The sequence below is a fragment of the Polypterus senegalus genome, chromosome 10, assembly GCF_016835505.1.
Source record: "Polypterus senegalus isolate Bchr_013 chromosome 10, ASM1683550v1, whole genome shotgun sequence".
Lineage (NCBI taxonomy): Eukaryota > Metazoa > Chordata > Cladistia > Polypteriformes > Polypteridae > Polypterus > Polypterus senegalus.
In genome coordinates this window covers 173,457,714-173,479,308 of record NC_053163.1, presented here as the reverse complement: position 1 = coordinate 173,479,308, position 21,595 = coordinate 173,457,714, and the positions used below count along the sequence as shown (strand labels likewise).

The window sequence follows — 21,595 nt, the reverse complement described above, 5'->3', positions numbered from 1 at the left end:
TGTTTCTTAACTGAAAAAATGCTGTCCTAATGATCTGATTAATATGTGATTTAAAATTCAGATTACAGTCAACAATTACCCCTAAGCTTTTTACCTCCATGGAGTTCAACATGAAGCTAAAGATTCATTTTCTTCATTCATACATGAACTTCCTCTCTGCTCATCTTAATGCAGTAAGAAACAAACATGGAGAAAGCTTCCACCAGAAAACTGCCATGATTAAATAGGGACATCTGGGAAAGTGGAATCCATCATTGCTGGCCAACTGTTGTTGGACGCAGAAACAAGAAGCGTCAAGCCATTGAGTACAAGCAAAACATGGTTAGCTCTGTTTTACTGCTTCCCTGCAACTTTGCTTTGGATAACGCAGTTTAAAAAAAAAAAAAAAAAGTATCCTTAGGTTTCATTTATATTAATCACAGCTATAAACCACTTTGTAGCAAAGCTGTGCTTGTGTACTCATCAGTAATCTGTAAAGTCTGTCCGTGCATCACCCGAGATCTTGCTGCAGCCCTCTGCACCGGCACTCAGTGAAGAAATGAAAAAACTGGAAGGCCACAGATGGACTAACTTGTTTATGGCTTGGGAAGCTGCAGATCCCTTCCCGATGAATGGAGCTGTGGAATGTCGTGTGCTGTGACTCAAAGTCTACAACAGTTCATAACAGTAGGCTGTTGTACTGAGTTAGCCATTACGGATGCAGTGAGAAGTCAAGCAAGATGACTCCTTTTATTGGCTGAAATTTATGTCGGTACATAGCATGAGGAAAACAAATTTCTTTGTTTTAGATAGATTTTATTCCATAATCGTCTCTTGCCCTTAAAACATAAGCGCAGTGAGAAGGCAGAAGCATTTGCCTTCAAACTCCACAACCATTTTCTTTTCCTTTAGGGGATTTTTTTGTTTGTTTGTTTGTTTTTTGTCCTTTTGCAGGCCAGCTTCAGCACTTCATTGATGTCCACACATTTCACGTAACACCGTTTGTTTTTGTCATTGCTTCAGTAGTTGGTAATCTGCTGTAAGAGGTGGTGTTTTATTTTATGTTTTGACTAATCCTGTATGATATTTCTCACAAGAGTGGTGACGTGTTGTATGACGGACCTTTTAAAATAGAAAAAACAGTTAATCCAGATAGATGTGCAATATTAAATGTAACACGTTACGGTCATGTACAATATTTATTAGGTAATCAACTTTTATGTAAATTTTAAAAGTACACCAGATTTCTTTTTGTCACATACAGTATGCAGTGAAAAGCTTAATTGATAAATAACTAAGCCTGTTCATTAAGTCGAATATAAAGGAAAAAACGGTAATACATGACTTTACAAGTGTCAACAAAAATCATTTTATTAAATGACAGCAATAGAATTTATATATTAAAATTTAAAAAATGTGGAATAATCAAATAACTTAAAATAGGAGAATCAGCAATAGGCGCCACGTAGTTGTAGACACGTTCTTTATTCAAGATGCAGATGGACCTCCGTATCAATCTCTGGTTGTCAGGCAGTGGTGCCATCTTCCTTGCCACAGTACAGAGATGAGGTCATAATTGGGATGGCTGGTATCACTAATTTTCTTTTTGCCCTGGTCCAGCATCGCTTGGTGTAGAAGTTCTGGAAGTTCAAGAGTGCACACCCAGCGATGTGTTCAGCTGCACATCTCTCTGCCTCTACAGATCTTTGCTTTTTCCAGACCAGGCACCAATACTGCCCTGTAAGGATACTTTCAATGGAGGATGTGTAGAAGTTCTTTAGTATCTGGGAGTGCAGCCTAAAACCCCTGAAGTGGTAAAGGCATCTTGACCAAGGTGTCAACATGCTTGGAGCAGGTCTGGTCCTCTGTGAGTTGTGGACACTGATGTATCTGAAATTATCCAGCTGAATGGTGTTAATACTGAGAGGGTGGTGGTGGTGCCGCCTCTGATATTTTCATCTAAATTCTGCAGTCAACTCCTCCTTTGTCTTGCTGACTTTCAGCAGTAGAATGTTGTACTGATACCAGTATGATAGACTCTCCACTTGATCCAGGTAAGCTTGCTCATTGTTGTTCGAGATGAAGCCTACAACATCTGTGTCACCAGCAAACTTGACAATGATATTAGTCATGTGCAGCCGTGCGGTTATATGTGCAAAGGGCTCAGCACACAGTCCTGAGGAGCCCCTGCATTGAGAGTGAGGGGTGATGAAGTGTGGCCAGCCACTCGAGTCAGCTGGGGGTCAGTGAAGTGTTCAGATGCAGGACCTAGAGTTTGGGGGTGAGCTTAGAGAGGTTTATTGTGATAAATGCTAAACTAGAGTCTATGAAGAGCATTCGTAAATCTCCTGTTGTCCAGGTAGGCCAGTGCTGCATGTACAGAATCATTCCAGGATGGTATCATCTATGGCTCTACATTCACACATGTACAAAAAATACATGAACTGTAATGGATCCAGTTCTTTTGAGTAGAAAAGAGCACATGTAATTCTTGACTGACTCCTTCAAACACTTTATTGCTAAAGGTAGTCATTCAGGCAGTTTGGATGGGATTTCTTTGTTACTGTGTCAATGGTATCCTTGAATGAGGGACAAACATCATTTGGACCTTTTAAAGCATGTTGGAACAACAGACTCGGTTAAAAGGAAATTAAACATTACTATGGACACTGTTGCAAGTTGAACGCCACAAGATCTTAAAAATGTGTTCTGGAATGTCATTGGGCCTTGCTTACCTCCTGCTACCTTCCTGATTTTTCATTTTCCTAAAAAGCTCTCTGTACATTGCGTTCCAACATAGTATTAGTGAAATGACTCCATCCTCACTAACATTTTTCGCATCCTTTATGAAAATGTCTCTGAAAATATATATGATATTGCCTATGCTAGGCATATGTGCGTCAGCGGAAACGCCACGGGATATATAGCAAAAGTGTACTGACCAGTAAATTATTTGCTTTTTGCACACATATGCAGTATTCACACAGGAAAGCAACACAATAACCACCATGGAAAACATTTCTGCGATATTAGAATACCAGAGGACTTTGCCTCCTGCTTGCTTTGCTCGCCAACCCCTCTGTCCTGCGCTACGCACCAGCCACTTCATGTCTCTGCCGCTCACGTATGTGGATTTCACTTTCACCAAACCACAAATCTTAATTCTCGTGGATACGCCTCTTCATTGGGAAGAAACACTAGTTTACCCTGATGGCAACCCGAATTAGGTGATCTACAAGTCTCTGGCTTAAATTTTAAATCCGAACAATATATTCAATCTCTTTTTTTGCTGTTACGTTATTTCACAGAATAATAATTTCCGTTTGTTTGCATTAATGCAATCTTTTCTATCATTTTTTGAGACTTTTGAATTTTGTACTTACATTATCTCTAACCTGCTCTGCATGTGTATCACACCAAAGTTTTTGAACCTCTTCACGACGTTCTCCTTTATCATCTACTCTTTGTCTTTTATTTCCGGCCCTGGGCATGGTTAAATCTCTTGGCACAAAGTCTTGTCTCATGGGACATGAAAGTATCTCTCTGAAAAAGTCGCAGATTTTTTTTGATTATAATAGAGAGATGGTTTTCTTCTGTTAGGCATAACCAATCAGGGAAGGGTCAGAAAGTAAGCCCAAACCACTCGGAAGACCATTATAAATTCATCGTTTTCAAAGCTCACCATTTTCATTCATGGCGCGACGGTTTTCAGGGGTTAAAAATGGCAATGTAGTGTGGACAAAGGTCAAAAATGGAGACTAACTTTTAAGGAAAATGTAGTAGTGAGTGCAGAGTAAAGTTAAGTGAAGTGACCACACCCCCTCCCAGTCTCTTAGTGACCAATCAGGCTTCTTCCTGCAGTGGGCTCCCCACTCCATCTTCTTCTTCTTTCAGCTGCTCCTGTTAGGGGTCGCCACAGCAGATCATCTTCTTCCATATCTTTCTGTCCTCGTCATCTTGTTCTGTCACACCCATCACCTGCATGTCTTCTCTCACCACATCCATAAACCTTCTCTTAGGCCTTCCTCTTCTCTTTCCTGGCAGCTCTATCCTTAGCATCCTTTTCCCAATATACCCAGCATCTCTCCTCTGCACAGGTCCAAACCAGCACAATCTCACATCTCTGACTTTGCCTCCCAACCGTCCCACCTGAGCTGACCCTCTAATGTCCTCATTTCTAATCATATCCATCCTCGTCACACCCAATGAAAATCTTAACATCTTTAACTCTGCCACCTCCAGCTCTGTCTCCTGCTTTCTGATCAGTGTCACCGTCTCCAGCCCATATAACATAGCTGGTCTCACTACCGTCCTGTAGACCTTCCCTTTCACTCTTGCTGATACCTGTCTTGTCACAAATCACTCCTGATGCTCTTCTCCACCCATTCCACCCTGCCTGCACTCCTTTTCACCTCTATTTCACAATCCACATTACTTTGTACTGTTGATCCCAAGTATTTAAACTCCTCCACCTTCGCCAACTCTAATCCCTCCATCTTCACCACTCCACTGACCTCCCTCTCATTCACACACTTGTATTCTGTCTTGTTCCTACTGAGCATATCTCCACCTCTCCAGGCTCTCCTCAACCTGCTCCCTACTATTGCTACAGATCACAATGTTATCAGCAAACATGGGCTCCCCACTCCATATGTAAGCAAATTCTGGACGAGCCCCCTTATGTCACCAGAGAAGAATGTGCCTGGGAAACAACCGTCTTGGTGGTGCATATTCAGAACTGTGGGATGTGTGTGGACCACTGAACTGCAATCGGAAGGCAAAGCTATGTCTACCAGGTGAGCTAAAGGACAGCCTCCCCTATTCTAATGACCAAGTGGGTTTCTGACTGTGAGGGTGTTGTCGTTTTTTTTCCAGTAGGCTTTCTTCATGTTTAGCCTTGCTACGGTACTTAATTACTTAAGCATTAAGAGACAGTCTGTCACAAGAAAATGAATCGATCCGTATTAACTATTTTGCAGCCGTAACAGGACTTTATGGTGGCAAAATAACCATCTAGTATACTGTATACTAAAAGCAAAGGCCAGAATGTCCTATGGTCCACTTATCACACTGGTGGGGCTATTTAGGAATTGCCAGCCCAGTTAACCAGAAGATAGTTGGAGATGTGGAAGGAAAACCCACAAATACAAAGGAAAAGCATGCAAGCAGCACATGGAGATGATTTAAACCCAAGATACATGAGGAAGCGGTGCTGTCCATTTTTAAAAATATGAGTTAAAGAAGGTTTAAAAAGGTTCTTTCAAAAGTGTTCAGTAGGGTTGAGGTCAGGGCTCTGTGCAGGAGACTTGAGTTCCTGGGACAGTCGGGTAGTAACGGAAAAAGATCTTACGTCTTGAGGTCAACTTTGATTACTTAAGACATCAACCCGTCTTAGCACAGCTAGTTTAGAACCAGTTTAAATAAAATACATATATACGTACATGCAATATATCAAAATGATGTGTAATTAAATCTCCAATAACACCAGCCTGTAAAAGAAGCGAAGCAAACAAAAGAATTGATCAACTTAAACGGGCAGTTCCAAGAAATCGGTTCACTAAAGTGACTCGGAACGCCCATTACTACGTCATTTTGAAAGCTAGCGTGATGACGTAGACGTTTGACATAGTGAGCATGCGCCACTCTTTGCCATATTAAGACTACTTTTCCAAGTTTCTCTTAAAGGTATATTTGCAAATTTAAACTATAAAATACTATTGCCAAAAACCTTCATTCTGGGAGCAGCAGTCTGACCACTCACCCGAAAAATTTATAGCGATCGCGAACGAAGGCGTTTTAGTAGCGTGTAATCGCGCGTCCACTACACGGCTTACACGCGACTGATCGCAATTCTCAGAGACTCGAAACCCTGCTTCTGTGTCTTTTGATTTTCAAACCCGTAAAAGGTGACAAAGGCCCGAAGCAGTGGATCGCTCTCTGTTTCCGTGACGATCTTTTTGATGGGATTGTCGCTCACATTCATAGATTTCAGCAGGGCACGCTCTTTCACTGAGATAGCCGGTGCGATTAACGGGGCTTAGAGCGGCCTCTTGTGGCCATTCTCCGTAACTGACAGCTATTGAGATCGGGCTGAGAAGCGGGCATTTCAGAGTTGAATCGAAAGAAGTGAAGTGACTTTATTAAATCAACGTTCTCCCAGACTGGTTGTTTTGCGCCCTGGGTCAAACTTATTAGTGCGCCGAATGCCTGTTGGGAAGCTAACCAGTTCGGCTACAAAATAGGATCTGTGCCCTAGCTGGGTGAATGCCTAATTGGCTTTAACAGTGGCGCAGGCCCTGGGTAGAGCATATACAAAAACACAGGACAAGTGCAAGTTTTCTAAAAAATTGTGACCAGTAGTGTAAATGCGGTGACAAGGCATAAGGAATCCAGGAGTGTTAGACCTCACAAACAGTAGATGGGTTCATCTGTCAGATGCTGTATGTTTTACATGACATGGCTGAATGTGGTGTGGGATGAGAGTGCAACTAAACGCTGTGAACTTGTAAAGCCTTTACACAGAAACTAACTGCATCAGGCAGTACAATGATGGTAGTCAGAAAAAAAAAAAATGGTGAGGTTGAGATTCTTTGAAAATGTGAAGCTGTGCTGAGAATTTGTTTAGCAGTTATGGGATATGACATACACTCTATTGTCAAAAGTATTGGAAGTCCTGAACTTTAATGACATCCCAGTCATAATTCGTAGGCTTTAATATGGAGTTGGCCCACCCTTTGAAGCTATAACCGCTTCAACTCTTCTGGGAAGGCTTTCCACAAGGTGTAAGAGTGTGTTTATGGGAATCTTTGACCATTCTTCTAGGATGGCATTTGTGAGGTCAGACACTGATGTTGGATGAGAAGCCCTGGCTCGTTCTCAGTCTCTGCTCTAATTCATCCCAAAGGTGTTCTGTCAGGTTGAGGTCAGAGCTCAGTGTAGGCCACTTAAGTTCCTCCACATTAAACTCACTCTTCCATTTCTTATTAGACCTTGCTTTGTGCACTGGTGTGTGCCCAGTCATGTTGCCATCCCCAAACTGTTCCTACAAGGATGGGAGCATGAAATTGTCCAAAATCGGCTTTGTATGCTGAAACATTGAGTTCCTTTCACTGGAACTAAGGGGCCAAGCTCAACCCCACATCATAATCCCCCTTCCACCAAACTTTACACTTGGCACAATGCAGTCAGGCAAGTACCGTTCTCCAGGCAACCACCAATCCCAGCCTCGTTCATCAGATTGCGTAATTCGTCACTCCAGAGGACACGTCTGCACTGCCGTAGAGTCCGGTGGCGGTGGGCTTTACACCACTGCATCCGACGCTTTGCATCACATTTGGTGTTGTAAGGCTTGAATGCAGCTGCTCGACCATGAAGCCCCATTCCATGAATCTCTCTGCGTTCTGTTCTGGAGCTTTTGGAGGTCTGTGGCTATTGACTCTGCAGAAAGTAGGCAACTTCGGCACACTCCAGCATGCACTGTCCCCGCTCTATGATTTTACGTGGCCTACCACTTTGTGGCTGAGTTGCTGTTGTTCCCAATTGCTCCCACTTTGTTATAATACCATTAACAGTTGACCATGGAATATTTAGTAGTGAGGAAATTTCACGACTGGACTTATTGCACAGGTGCCATCTTATAGTAGTGAGGAAATTTCATGGCTCAACTTATTGCACAGGTGGCATCCTATAGTAGTGAGGAAATTTCACGACTGGACTTATTGCACAGGGGGCATCATTATCACCGTACCACACTTGAATTCACTGAGCTCCTATGAGCGACCCATTCTTTAACAAATGTTTTTAGAAGCTGTCTGCATACCTCGGTGCTTGATTTGATAGACCTGTGGCCATGGAAGTGATTGGAACACCAGAATTCAATGATTTGGAAGGGGGGCGGGGGTCCCAATACTTTTGGCAATACAGTGTACCTTGTGGTAGCTGCATGTAATATCACATAATCAAGGAACAAGATTCGCAGCAGCAGTCGTCAAGCTTCATATCGCCCCGACTAGAAGTTGTGTAATGTGTCATTGGCTTTAACAAACAGAGAGAACAGGAACATACCCAGATGCTACCTAATTTAAAATATTTATTAAATTCGCTCAACTATTTTAACAGCATAAAAAAGGCCTCATCAAATTGAGACAAATTAAGAAGATCTGGCAATATTTAACAGCTACACAAATTTAAAACCAATACTTATATTTAAGTAAACTCAGATCAATAATTTCACCAAGTCCAATGTGATGGCCAACATACATATAGCTGAAATCTCCCAGGAGCTACAACGATGAATCAGGATGAAATGGTCTCGGGTCTTGTTGCCGTTTCTAAATTTGCCTCACTTACTTGAGATCCATGAAGCGTATGTCCATAATCAGTAAGATGTTTTTTGGCAACGGGCGTGGTGCTGGTGAAAGTACCGTGAAGACCTGATGCTCCGTGTCTACGTTTGTGACCACAATAAATCCCGCCACACTTGTCTCAATAATGTTTTCATCTGGGCTGTCGGCAGTGCTGACACTGAGAAGATGATGCACCAGATCTCGACCTGGGGTGACTGGCACAAGCTTCAGCTGGTTGTCTTCTTGAGACATACCCAAAGGCAGGCAAGAGTCCGGGATGGTTGGTGCACCGATTTTGTAAATGCGTACGTCAGAAAACCGGACATCAAAGGCGTGTGGGAAAAACCCACCACGGAACCCGTAAAAGTACTCCCGGATTTTCTCATCTCGAGATTCTCGTCGGTAGTCCTTCGAGCGCTCTACCACACCCCCAGATTTAGGAAGCAGCACGGTACGTACAAAGAAGGGGAGGTCCCGCTTCAGCTCATTGTACAGCCTCTCCTGGTCTAACACAATGACAACGTCCACCTCAAAAGCAGATGCTGTGTGCACTAGTGCCTGGTATCCAGAACCTTTCACCCAGCCACAAGTGTTAATCACACAGCCACTCACACAGGCTTTGTGGTTCATGTCGCATCTCTGGTTGAAAACTTCTGCCAGTCGAGAAGTGATCTGTTCAAAAGATAAAAACAGTAACAGATAAGAAAAACTCTTTTCATGGTCACAAAGAGTACAATAAAACTTAGTGAACAAGACAAAGAGCAGGAATGTGGAACAACATAAACATCAGGGGGAAAAACAGTAGAAGTACGCTGTTGTAGAAGTTCAACTTTTTGATGGAAAGTGATACCAATTTTTTATTTTTTTTTTTTAAATCAAGATGCCATTAAATTGACTAGAAATATAACCAAAACATTACTAGTGTTACTAAGAGACTTGCTTTGACAGTCCAGGTCAGCTCCTTGCCCTCTGTTGTGTCTGGGAGCCTCTTAAACCCGAACCGTCGATTAGTCATGAACCAAAATGAGCCAGGCAAATGAGGACAAACGCAACAAGGGGTAGGTGGACAAGTATCAGTGCGTTCATCTTATATATAAAAAGTGTGTGTGTGTCTGTCCCGGAAGTGAGAGGTGGAGTTGGGGTAAGGGTTCCACCTCAGAGGATAGCTAGTCGGCAAAACAAAACCTCTGAAGAAAGACAGAGTCGCTTAGCCGCTAATACAGAAGTGAGGTGAGCACGTCAGCAAAATGAAACCTCCTAGTGAGAGATGCCCAGAGTAGTTCCTTCTACCCAAGCACTAAAGTTTAGATGGACTGGCTTTAAATTATAATATCTCCCTATTATATAAAAAAATCTTGGGACGACCCAAGACTTTTTCAGAGAGATCATTTCAAGTCCCGTGAGACGAGACTGTGCCAAGAGATGAATTGAAGACAAACAGTAGAAGAAAAAAAAAAAGACAAGAGTAGAAGATAAAGTAGAATGTCGTAAAAAGGTTCAAAAACATTGGCACAATACACATGCAGAGCAGGTCAAACAAACGGAAATTATTACTCGGTGAAATAACAGAACATCGAAAAGAGATTGAATACATGGACATAAGTGATATGACAGAAGCATGTAGATATTGTTCAGATTTAAAGTTTAAGTCGGAGACTTGTAGATCGTCTAATTCGTGTTGCTATCTGGGATAAGTAGTGCTTCTTCCTGATGAAGAGGCATATCCGCAAGAAATAAAAGATTTGTTATTTGGTGAAATTGAAATCTACGAACACTACAAGCAAAATATCCGAATCTACAATAATATGTTCGCGTTTGTATCAGTCAATGCTCAAAATGTAGATTTACACGATTCAGGACCATATGCTATGAGAATCTGTGGTCCCACAACAATTAAAGCTACAAGTTTAATTTTGAAGAAACCACAATTTGGTCAGGTTTTTTTTAATGATCACTGAGAAGTGATGCAACATAGAATCGGACGTATTAGAAATTCTAAAGCCAATAATGGTTGCAAATCCATACATCGAAAAGTATCGCACTTTACACAAAGTTTATCTGAAAAACACAGACAAAGAAGTTTTCTTGGATTTCTATATGAATCCAAAAGATCATGCTCGCATATATAATAAACCAACATGTGACGAATTGTCAGCGATAAGAGTTTTGAAAGACTGACATATTGATACTTGAGTTGATAATCGTGTTTATCCAAAAGCACAGCATGATTCGTCGCAAGTGGCAGATCCGGGAAATGATTAGTGCATAGGGCCCGCACTGGGGTTGGCGAGCGAAGCGAGCAGAGGGCAGAGCCCCCTAGTACACATTAAAAACTAAGAGTGAGAAATGGGCGATAGTATGGGACAGAATTATTACACTGTCCATGTCTCAAGTGACATTACAATATTGGTGTATATGTGAGGTTGGAAGTGACTTATTAATTAAATAAACACATTTGCTCCATCTGTTGTAGAGTAAATGTTCTTTGTAAAGTCCATAATTCATGTTCTTATAGGTTTCCTCCTGCACCCCATAAAATGCATGTAACACGTAATTAGTGTGTTCAATATGAATTGGTGACTCTGTGTGTGTGTTGCGTACACAAAGGCATGTAACTGCACCCTGTTGAGGACTTGTGCCACACTCGCGGTTTGTTTTCTACCTAACATCGACTTTTGTCCACATGGGCTCTGGATCATCACCACTTTGTAATGAACAAAACCAATTTTGAAAAAGGATTATGGAAATTGCCACCTAACTGCATTTGTTCTTGTATACATGCACATTCTGCATCTTACAGCAGTCTTGTTTTCTGTTCGTGATAGGGCGCAGTGGTACTTTTAACATTACCAGTTTTATGACTCAGACTCAAATAATATTACAAACCAGACTGCTTTTCTCTGGCATTCTATTTTTAAAAGTGAAATCATAGCCAGCAGGCCCACATGACCACAGAACACCTTCTGCTGGAAAAATGACCGCATCTGTGAAGGATTCAAATCCATGCTGCTATGATAAATATATAAAAATATGCTCCATTCAGCATGTCCTATTACTGAAACCAGTAATTAAAAATATATATTTTTGCTCTGGATAAAAGTAAGGGATTAAATTACCTTATTATATAGCTTGATATTAGTTCCAGGAGTTGTAGACCCAAAGTGGTAGATTAGCGGTGCCTGTACTGAAAAGCCTTCCTCCACGTCTGCTGGCCGCTCAATGCACAAGGCTCCCATGGTGCCCGGGATGGCGATGTTTCCCTGACCTACATCCAGCTCAACAAGCGTTGGCCGCCAAGTCGAACTGCATAGTTCAAAAGTAGCCTGCACAGTGTAGATTTTCCAACATCCATAGGACCACAGACCATCACCTGTAATGAAGGACATAACATTATGAAAATCTTTTACAGGACTTTTGTTTGATGAAAATGTTTTAGCGTGATATTTTAAATTAGTTTTTTAAATCATCTGGCAAACAAGACAACAATGACTACTGAAGGACAGCAGCAACTGATACATCATACTTTGTTAGAATATATTGTCTGAGGAGAAAAACAAAAAAACAAACCTTATTGACAAACACATCTATGCTACATTCTAAATATCTCTTTATTGTAAAAAAAATCTTGGCAGGAGACGAGACGTGATTTTCTCAGAGAGACACTTTCACGTCCCGCGAGACGAGTCTTTGTGCCAAGAGATTTAACCATGTCCCGGGGCCGGAAATAAAAGACAAAGAGTAGATGACAAAGTAGAATGTCGTAAAGAATTCAAAAATGTTGGTGCAATACACATGCAGAGCAGGTTAGAGATAATGGAAGTATGAAAATTCAAGTCTCAAAAAAAGGATAGGAAAGATTGCATTAGCGCAAACAAACGGAAATTATTACTCGGTGAAATAACGAAAAAGCGAAAAGAGATCGAATATATTGTTCGGATTAAAGTTTAAGTCGGAGGCTTGTAGACTGTATAATTCGTGTTGCCTTTGGGAAGTAGTGTTTCTTCCCAATGAAGAGGTGTATCCGCGAGAATTAAAAGAGTTGTTGTTTGATGAAAGGGTGAAATTCCGCAAAAGAAAATTTCAAGCCCTGCGAGACAAGAGCTTGTGCAAAGAGATTTGAAAAAGTCCTACCCACATAACCCTGCACACGATTCAATCATTTCTCATTTGTGTGAATGCTATTATCAGATACATTTCTTGTAGAGAGAAAGAAACGATATTCACTCACAGGCAGTTACATTGTGGCAATGCAACATATAATTCCAAACACGGAATCAAAATTCAATGTGATATTGACGAATTGGTAAAAACGAAAAGAGATCGAATATATGGACATAGGTGATATGACAGAAGTATGTAGATATTGTTTGGCTTTAAACTTTAAGTCGGAGACTTATAGATCATCTAATTCGTGTTGCCATCGGGGAAAAGTAGTGTTTCTGCCCAATGAAGAGGCACATCTGTGAGAATTAAAAGTTTTGTTGTTTGGTGAAAGTGAAATCCACATACGCGAGCGACAGAGACGTGAATTTGCTGGCACGAAGCGCAGGTGAGGGGGTTGGAGAGCGAAGTGAGCAGGGGGCGAAGCCGTTGTAGATTTCTTTTAAATAAATGTTCTGAAGTCACTCTGCAATGGGTTTGTTGTATATACAGTCTATATTTATTTTCATTGAAAGGATCTATTGTAGAGCAGCAACTGAACTCTCTGGTCTACTTGTGACACTGCGCTTAGACAAAGATTCCAAAGCTTATATACAGTAGACGCACAGATAAAAAATGACAGATAAATGCGGTTAATCGCCCTTTATCAGCCTCTCGTGTCATAATTCACTTTTTCACATGTAAGAGTCTTCACTGCCCACCGGGGTGGAGGTGGTTTGGTATTCCTAGGTAAACTGGGTGCAATTGTTAGAGCTTAGGGGGTCACGGTGATCATAACTCGTCCCCATGACTATCACTGAAAAACAACAGCAACTTGAAACCAACCCAGTGGCTGAGAAACGCTGCTATAGACTTCGGAATAGTTACTAGGACAGTTAGAAACTTAAAAGTATACAACTTATCACATGGTATAAACTATGCTTATCACATGGTATAAACTATGCTATCTTTTAGGTTAGGCTAAAGGAAATTCTGTTCTTTAATAGTAATCTATACTTGCGAGTACTGGATTGGGACCCCCTTTTGCTTTTAGAACTGCCCTAATTCTTTGTGGCACAGATTCAACAAGGTGCTGGAAACATTCCTCTGGGATTCTGGTCCATATTGACATGAGAGCATCACGCAGTTGCTGCACATTTGTTGGTTACACATCCATGATGCCAACCTCCCGTTCCACCACATCCTAAAGGTGCTCAACTGGATTGAACTCTGGTGACTGTGGAGGCCATTTGAGTCCGGTGAACTCATTGTCATGTTCAAGAAATCAGTTTGAGATGATTTGAGCTTTGTGACATGGCGTGTTATCCTGCTGGAAGGAGCCATCAGAAGATGGGGGTCATAAAGGGATGGACATGGTCAGCAACAATACTGCGGTAGGCTGAGGCATTTAAATGATGCTCAGTTTGTACTAAGGGGCCCAAAGTGTGCCAAGAAAATATTCCCCAAATCATCACAACTCCACTAGCAGCCTGAACTGTTGATACACGGCACCCATGGATAGTAAAACCTTTCTCCACAGTAAACAAATTATTGCAGGCTGAAACTATTATGAAACTAAGAAGAGTGTTTTTCAATAAAATATGTCAAAATTCTATATAACTGTTTTAGCCAAAATGACACTGTAGTTGTGACCCGCTGGGCTGGCTACTTTGAGCAGTTGTTCAAAGCTGATCCTCCAGCTAGAATGCTGGACATCTCAGGGTCTGCGGTCTTTGAGGCTGATCCTCCAATTTGCTGTCAATCACCCAGTCTCACGGAGATTGAACAGGTGGTGAACCAGCTGATTAAAGGCTGCAGGGATCTGTGGTATCCAGGGTGAACTTCTCCAGGCAGGTGGTAAGGCTGTCCTCCTGGCATTGCAAAAAATCTTTGCATCCATTTGGGAAACTGGCATCATCCCAACTGACTGGAAAACAGGACTGGTCGTCCCTATCTGGAAAGGGAAGGGTGATCGCCTGGATTGCAGCAACTACAGGGGGATAGTACTGCTCTTGGTGCCAGGTAAGGTCCTTTTTAGGGTCGTCCTCAATAGGATCCATGATCACTTGCTTACCTACCAGCAACCAGAATAGTCTGGTTTTACGCCTAAGAAGTCTATCATCGACCACATCCTGGCACTGAGGGTTCTCATAGAGCGCAAATACGAATATCAGCAGAGTTTCTTTGCAGCCTTTGTCAATTTTCGCAAAGCATTCGACTCGGTTGATTGAGCTGCCCTGTGGGACATCCTGAGGGTTCACGGGAATCCCCTTGATGTTGCTGGATATCATGGCTGACCTGTACAATGGTATTGTGAGTGCTGTGCAGAGTGGAGGCAGAACTTCTTTCTGCGTTTTTCCCCAGTTGATTCTGGGGTTCTCAGGGGTGTGTTTTGCTCCTACGCTGTTCAATGCTTGTATGGACTGGGTGTTGGGCAAAGTCATGGGGTCCAGCGGCTGTTGGGCATCTGTTGGTGAAGAAAGATTCACAGATCTTGACTTTGCCGATGATGCTGTGATCGGAGTCAATGGAGGCTCTAATCAGGATGCTCGAGAGAGACTGAGTAAGGAGTTTGAGTGTCTGGGCTTGCGAGAGTCCTGGATAAAAACCAAGATCCAGGCCTTTAATGACCTCTTGGGCACGGCCATCAGCAGGGTGTCTGTCTGCGGACAGAGTGTTGACCTTGTTGAGAGGTTTACTTACCTTGGCAGTGACATTCACATCTCTGGTGACTCTTCCTGTGAAGTCAGTAGACGGACTAGGAGAGCATGGGGGGTCATGAGGTCGCTAGAAAATGGTGTGTGGCGCTCCCGATATCTCTACAAGAGGACAAAGGTCCAAGTGTTTAGAGTCCTGGCGTTTCCTGTTTTGCTATGTGGTTGCGAGACATGGACGCTATCCAGTGATCTGAGACGAATACTGGACTCCTTTGGTACTGTGTCTCTCTGGAAAATCCTTGGGTACCGTTGGTTTGACTTTGTGTTGCTCATGGAGTCCCGAATGAGGCACATGACCTGCATTGTGAGGGAGCGTCAGTTACTGCACTACGGCCATGTGGCGCATTTCCCCGAGGCTGATCCGGATCGTAAGATCCTCATTGTTGGGAACCAGAGTAGCTGGACCAGGCCAAGGGGTCGCCCACGTAACACCTGGCTGCGGCAGATAGAGGGTCATTTCTGGAGGGTAGGACTGAACCGCGTGTCTGCCTGGGGGGTTGCCAACCGGGATCCCGAGCTGTTTCGACGTGTAGTGGGTGCAGCAACGTGCTGTACCAGTGCATGCTCCCCAACTTGACTTGCCAAAATGACAAAGGACGATTTATGACCAATATGCAGTTGAGTTTTGAAAGTTGTGTAAATCTTTACTTAAAGATTTCATTAAAAAAAAAAAAATCTATAAAATTAAGCTGCCATTCTTGTGACAGTGTCTATCCACAAATTGTAAGGTTACTCAACAACATATCATAACAAATTGTCACATAAAAAGCACTCACTTTTCATACGTACAAAATACATATTAGATAATCTATATTGTATACATACTAGTATTCAAAAGTTTGGAATCATCGAGAAATGTACATGTTTTTGATAAATATACCATTAAAAAACACCACACAAAACAAAGATCCATTGATTTAATCCACTCACCCTTGGTCCTCTTTCATTCTCCTTTTCAGCCTGTTGTCTCATTTGTTCAAGAGCAGCATGGGTATTAAGATAAAGGAACATTGGGGTGTCCCGAGAAACATAAGCCACCTTAGGAAAACATCACAGAAGTACAAAAATAATTAAAGTCACGTATGCCCAAATTATGTTTCTATACACTCACTGGCCACTTTATTAGATACACCTGCTCAACTTCTTCTTAAAAATAAATATCTAATCAGCCAATCACATGGCAGCAACTCGATGCATTTCGGAATGTAGACCTTGTCAAGATGACCTGCTGAAGTTCAAACTGAGCATCAGAATGGTGACTCAAGTGACTTTACACGTGGCATGATTGTTGGTGCCAGACAGGCTGGTGTGAGTATTTTAGAAACTGCTAATGTTCCAGGATTTTCACCCACAACCATCTCTAGGGTTTGAAGAGAATGGTCCAAAAAAAAAAAAGGGGAAAATATCCAGTGAGTGGCAGTCCGCTGGGCAAAAATGCTTTGTTGATACCAGACGTCAGAGGAGAATGACCAGACTGGATTGAGCTGACAGAAAGACAACATTAACTCAGATAACCACTGACTACAACAGAGGTATGCAGAAGAGCATCTCTGAACACATAACACATCATATCTTGAAGCAGGTGGGCTACAGCTGCAGGAGACCCCACCGGGTGCCACTCCTGCCAGCTAAGAACAGGTAACTGAGGCAACAATTTGCCCAGGCTCATCAAAACTGGACAACAGAAGATTGGAAAAATGTTGCCTGGTCTGACGAGTCTCCATTTCTGTTGAGATATGCGGATGGTGGGGTCAGAATTTGGCGTTGACAAGATGAAAGCATGGACCCATCCTGCCTTGTATCAACGGTTTAGGACGGGGGTGGGCAAATTCAGTCCTGGAGGGCCACAGTGGCTGCAGGTTTTTAAGAAGCCCTTAGTGCTCAAGTAACACTTCTGCTTCACTTTAGTTGTCTCGCTTGTTAAGATTTTGAACCCTTATTGCTTATTTTGTCTTAAACAGCTGTAGTCTTGGTTTTTATTTGCTCCTTATTAGCATTAAGATGCAAATGACAAAAGAAACCAGCATGCCTCCATTTAGCTTGTTTCCATTTACTCCTGTGTGTATTTATCACGCACTATTGGGTTTAATTAAATACTTGGAAGGAAGTGATGAGAAAAAAGTGAAGGACTGAGAATAACTCATCTGTTTTAGACTTCAAATCATTTGAATGATATGCTTAGAAAGGAAAAAAAAAATCTAGGATAGGAGAATGAGCTGACATGGCAGATTTAAAGCACTAGCAAGCCATGAAATTAAATAATTGACAAGGATTGGTTTTTAATTAAGCAACTAGGTTGGAACAAAAACCTGCAACCACTGTGGCCCTCTAGGACTGAATCTGCCCACCCGTGGTTTACAGGAGTGGTGTGAGGGATATTTTCTTGGCACACTTTGGGCCCCTTAGTACCAATTGAGCATCATTTAAATGTCACAGCCTACCCGAGTATTGTTGCTGACCATATCAACCCCTTTATAATCACAGCGTACTCATCGTCCGATAGCTCCTTCCAGCAGGATAACACACCATGTCACAAAGCTCAGATCCTCTCAAACGGGTTTCTTGACCATGACAAGGAGTTCACTGGACTCAAATGGCCTCCACTGTCCAGTGAGCACTTTTGGGATGTGGTGGAATGGGAGATTCGCATTACGGATGTGCAGAAACTGCATAACGCTATCATGTCAATATGGACCAAAACTCCCTGAGGATATTCCCTGCACCTTATCGAGTCTACGCCATGAAAAATTACATCTGAAGGCAAAAGAGGGTCCAACCCGGTACTCGCTAGGTGTAATTAATAAAGTGGCCGGTGAGTGTATTTTATTTTTTGGACGACTTCTCAATGTTTTGATATTAATTACAGTCATTTTTTTTTGTGGTAAATTCAATGCAAAGAACCCATAAACAAACCCACCATCCATCCCGCTATATCCTAACTACAGGGTCACGGGGGTCCGCTGGAGCCAATCCCAGTGCACACTAATGCAATGTAAAGAATTTGAGGCTGACCTCAGTTTTGCCAGTAAGTTGCACCGAGCAGCCCTGCCAGGTAAACACAGCAATTTTGCATCCCGACTCAAACGTGTACTTCTTATTGCGGTTCAGCTCAGACCCATAGATTTCTGCAAGGCCAGAAAGCAGCTCCAGCTGTACTTTATCTCCGGAGTCCACCTCAAAGCGCAATTCTGTCTCCTTTTCCAGGTCAAACTTTACACCGCCTTTCTCATCTTTGGAAGGCTCCTCTGTAGCCATAGTATGCCCTGAAAACAAATCAGTAAATTGTTAAGCGGACCAGGACATATTCAGATCTACCTTTAAAGTCAAGCATCACTCATTGCAATATGGTACGGCAGTTCATATCATTTAATCTCTATAATTCTATGAAATAAAAAGTCTTGATTTGTCCATGACTGTAGACTCACTTTTATCCTCCATCTGTGTAATTATTTATCTTGAAGGAGGGTCCGGCTGTACAAAGACTCTGTGGGCCACTGGGCCAAGGGTGGAGGGGGTGAGTTTGCTGGTTCTTCATTTTACAGCCCCTTTAATCACCATCTTAGCCAATCCAACTTTTGCAGTGAAAAGCGTAATAATGCCAGTATACAAATCACATTTGTTTTACTATCTCTATATATAATCTTCATTTGGATCTTGATCTTTGTTTGTCCGCGAATGAATTAGAAGAAGAAGCACTAGATGGCAGTAGAGAGACAGCTAAAACATAGGCATTGCATTAAGAATCTCCTCCAGGCTTATACTACTGAAGACTGTAGTACTCCAGTCACACCTCAAAACACAGACATTCAAACTAAACAAATTGTTGTGCTTTAAATTAACTAAAGAGATCTTCATTTAGATCTTGATCTTTGTCCGCGAATTCCACGAATGCGTAGACCACCTTCCAGTTTTTTAGTACGTTGTTGTTACTTACGGATGTCAATAATGTGCCGGAATAACGAAAGGGGTGGAGAACAGTGATACGCTGGTTAGCTCCTGAGGCCTGGTTAGAGAATGAGATTGCCGAAGATAAAAGATACGTGCCTACGTAACATATGAATGAAAGAAAGACAGTGGGTAAAATGAATGACAACGTAACAGCACATTCCAGAAATTATTATTGTTACGTTGTAGCCGGCGAGTGCTGCACGTCTCACAGTTGTACCGTGGCTTGCTCACATGTCAGTGAAGTGATCCCTATTTATGCTTTAAAGAGCCTGGATACCTATGTGTCCCCCTTTTATAACCATTGCTCCGTGTATATTGCCTTACTCTTTGGATTGCCACAAAGCAACCTGCGAGATTGGAGAAAGGTTGAGAAGAGATTGTGAGAGGAAACGATAGCGTCGTGAAAACGAGACGGACTGTGAACGGACAGAAGCAGAAATGCTCCTACACCGCCACCATAATTACTATTCGGACAGTGATTCCGAGTAGGCTGTTCCTATCGAATCAATGTCCAAGGATTTTCGTTTGTAATTTTGTTTCCCTTATAAAAAATCATAATGCTGTGCGACGAAGGGCCCAGTTCACGACTGGCAGCCGCGTTTAAACAGGGAGCCCTTCACACACAACTTTAACACGCGCAACGTAGTTGGGCGCACATGGCTAGAGGTAGTAATATTACTCCCCAAAATATAAAAGACAGCTGCATCCCCTTACCCGCGAAACCTTACCAAACCTCACACAATATTAAAGCTTTATTTTCTGAACAACATGTTGAATTTAAAAAGCTCAGAATATCCACAATGTTTGCCATTAATATCTGTATCAAATTTTAATTCCTGTATCATACCTTGAAAAATAATTATAAAGGATGTTAATATGGTAAACCAAGAGGATACTTGACACCGGTCTGAAACTGCTGGACGACAGCTGGTTCAATTTTAGAAGCTCAAGATCGGGTGCATATGCCGAGCTATGGCAAGGTCACATGATGCGATTTGTCCAGTGAGTTTTCATTCGTAGAGTTCATTTGCATAATCTTAGGCGGCAGGCGACGTATTCCCGTTAAGGCGGTCACATAATGTGACATGTCCGATAATTCACTCCTACTGGTCTACAACTAGCACAGGTTTGATTTTGTTGTATGATCGATGAGAACTGATAACCAATGAATGATAGAAGAAGTGGAAGTACGATGCATATAAAGCAACAATGAGAAATAAGGAACTCGCGTGTTTTGGACCTCATAAACAGAAGAGAAGCTCACCTGGCTGACGTCTCGTGTTATACGTAACCCAGGAAAATGGAAGGTAAAGAAGAAAAAAGACGAGACTGTGGCTGTACAAGCCGTAGCTGTTAACGTTCAAGATTAAAAAATGTAAATATTGCATAAAATGATTATATGTTAACTGCAACATATCTAGGAATCTTTTGGGAAACGCAGCCCAAAACAATAATGTCGTGCGCTTGAATGGTTCGACTTGTACAATATGCCATGAAAATGCAGTAGGCGGTCCGACAAACCTTCATCAGCTATTATACGCATTGAATCCACGTGTAAAGGCAATCATCATCCGATTATATTTTCCTTTTTTTCGTACTAAACAAAACGAACAAGAGCCATTTTTAATACAACGTATCTAACCAAGTAAATGATTGGCATGTTCATTCATTTCATTTGACGTTTAAAGACGAGCAACTTAAATTAACTGCAATCGAAAATGGCCTCTTGTGAGCTTTAGTTGGCCTTAATGAATCGGCGTGTTGTTCGGGGCTGTTCCTGCCAGCATTACCAGGATGGACCCCGGTTCCCCGCACACCTGACCGAGATTAAGTGGGTTTGACTTCGTTTTAGCAAAACACAAACGCACACTACTTAAAACTGCATAAAATTCACTTTCCCTCCCTGCATACTGGTACCTGCGCAACTTTTAAACTACTCCAAAGACAATGTCAAGCGTTCGATAGACCTTTTTATTGCAATCGTTTTACTTACCGGTTTAGTTTTTCGCTTATTCAATTTATCCTTATAGGACAGCAAAAAAAGAAAACACGTTTAGCACACGGTTTCATCCCGTAATCATTAACTTCCGCTCTTCCGCCGGGCCTCTTTCCTATCGCCCAATCAGCAATGGCTTTGCCGCAAAGATTTATGGGACTTGGTGTTTACTGGTTATGAGACAATTTAATGCCTCTTGCTTAATTCTCATACAATTATATAAAATGTTAATAAATAAGATATATAAATAATCATTAAATTCTAAGATTCGATAATTTATGATCAAACACAGTGCATTACAGAGTGATTAATTTAGACATGAGTAGTACTAGTTTTATAGTGACAAGAAATCCATAATATCAATGAATTCTGATTTTTTTCCCCCTGAGGTGGTACTCAGGACAGGAAAACATTAAGCTGTGCTTTCCTAGGATTTTTACCACAAAGATCAAAACGCCGGTTCAGACGAA

The 21,595-nt window shown here is 41.9% G+C and overlaps 1 protein-coding gene across 1 annotated transcript; it reads right to left on the bottom strand.

Annotated features, from left to right (window-relative positions):
* Positions 1-8,048: 8,048 nt before the first annotated feature.
* Positions 8,049-21,253, bottom strand: clp1 (cleavage factor polyribonucleotide kinase subunit 1). Its single transcript, XM_039767556.1, is given in 6 exon segments — positions 8,049-8,996; positions 11,441-11,616; positions 11,619-11,694; positions 16,112-16,219; positions 18,194-18,444; positions 21,123-21,253. Coding segments are annotated over 5 exon segments (1,275 nt in total). The 5' UTR covers positions 18,437-18,444; positions 21,123-21,253; the 3' UTR covers positions 8,049-8,324.
* Between the last annotated feature and the right edge of the window lie 342 nt (positions 21,254-21,595).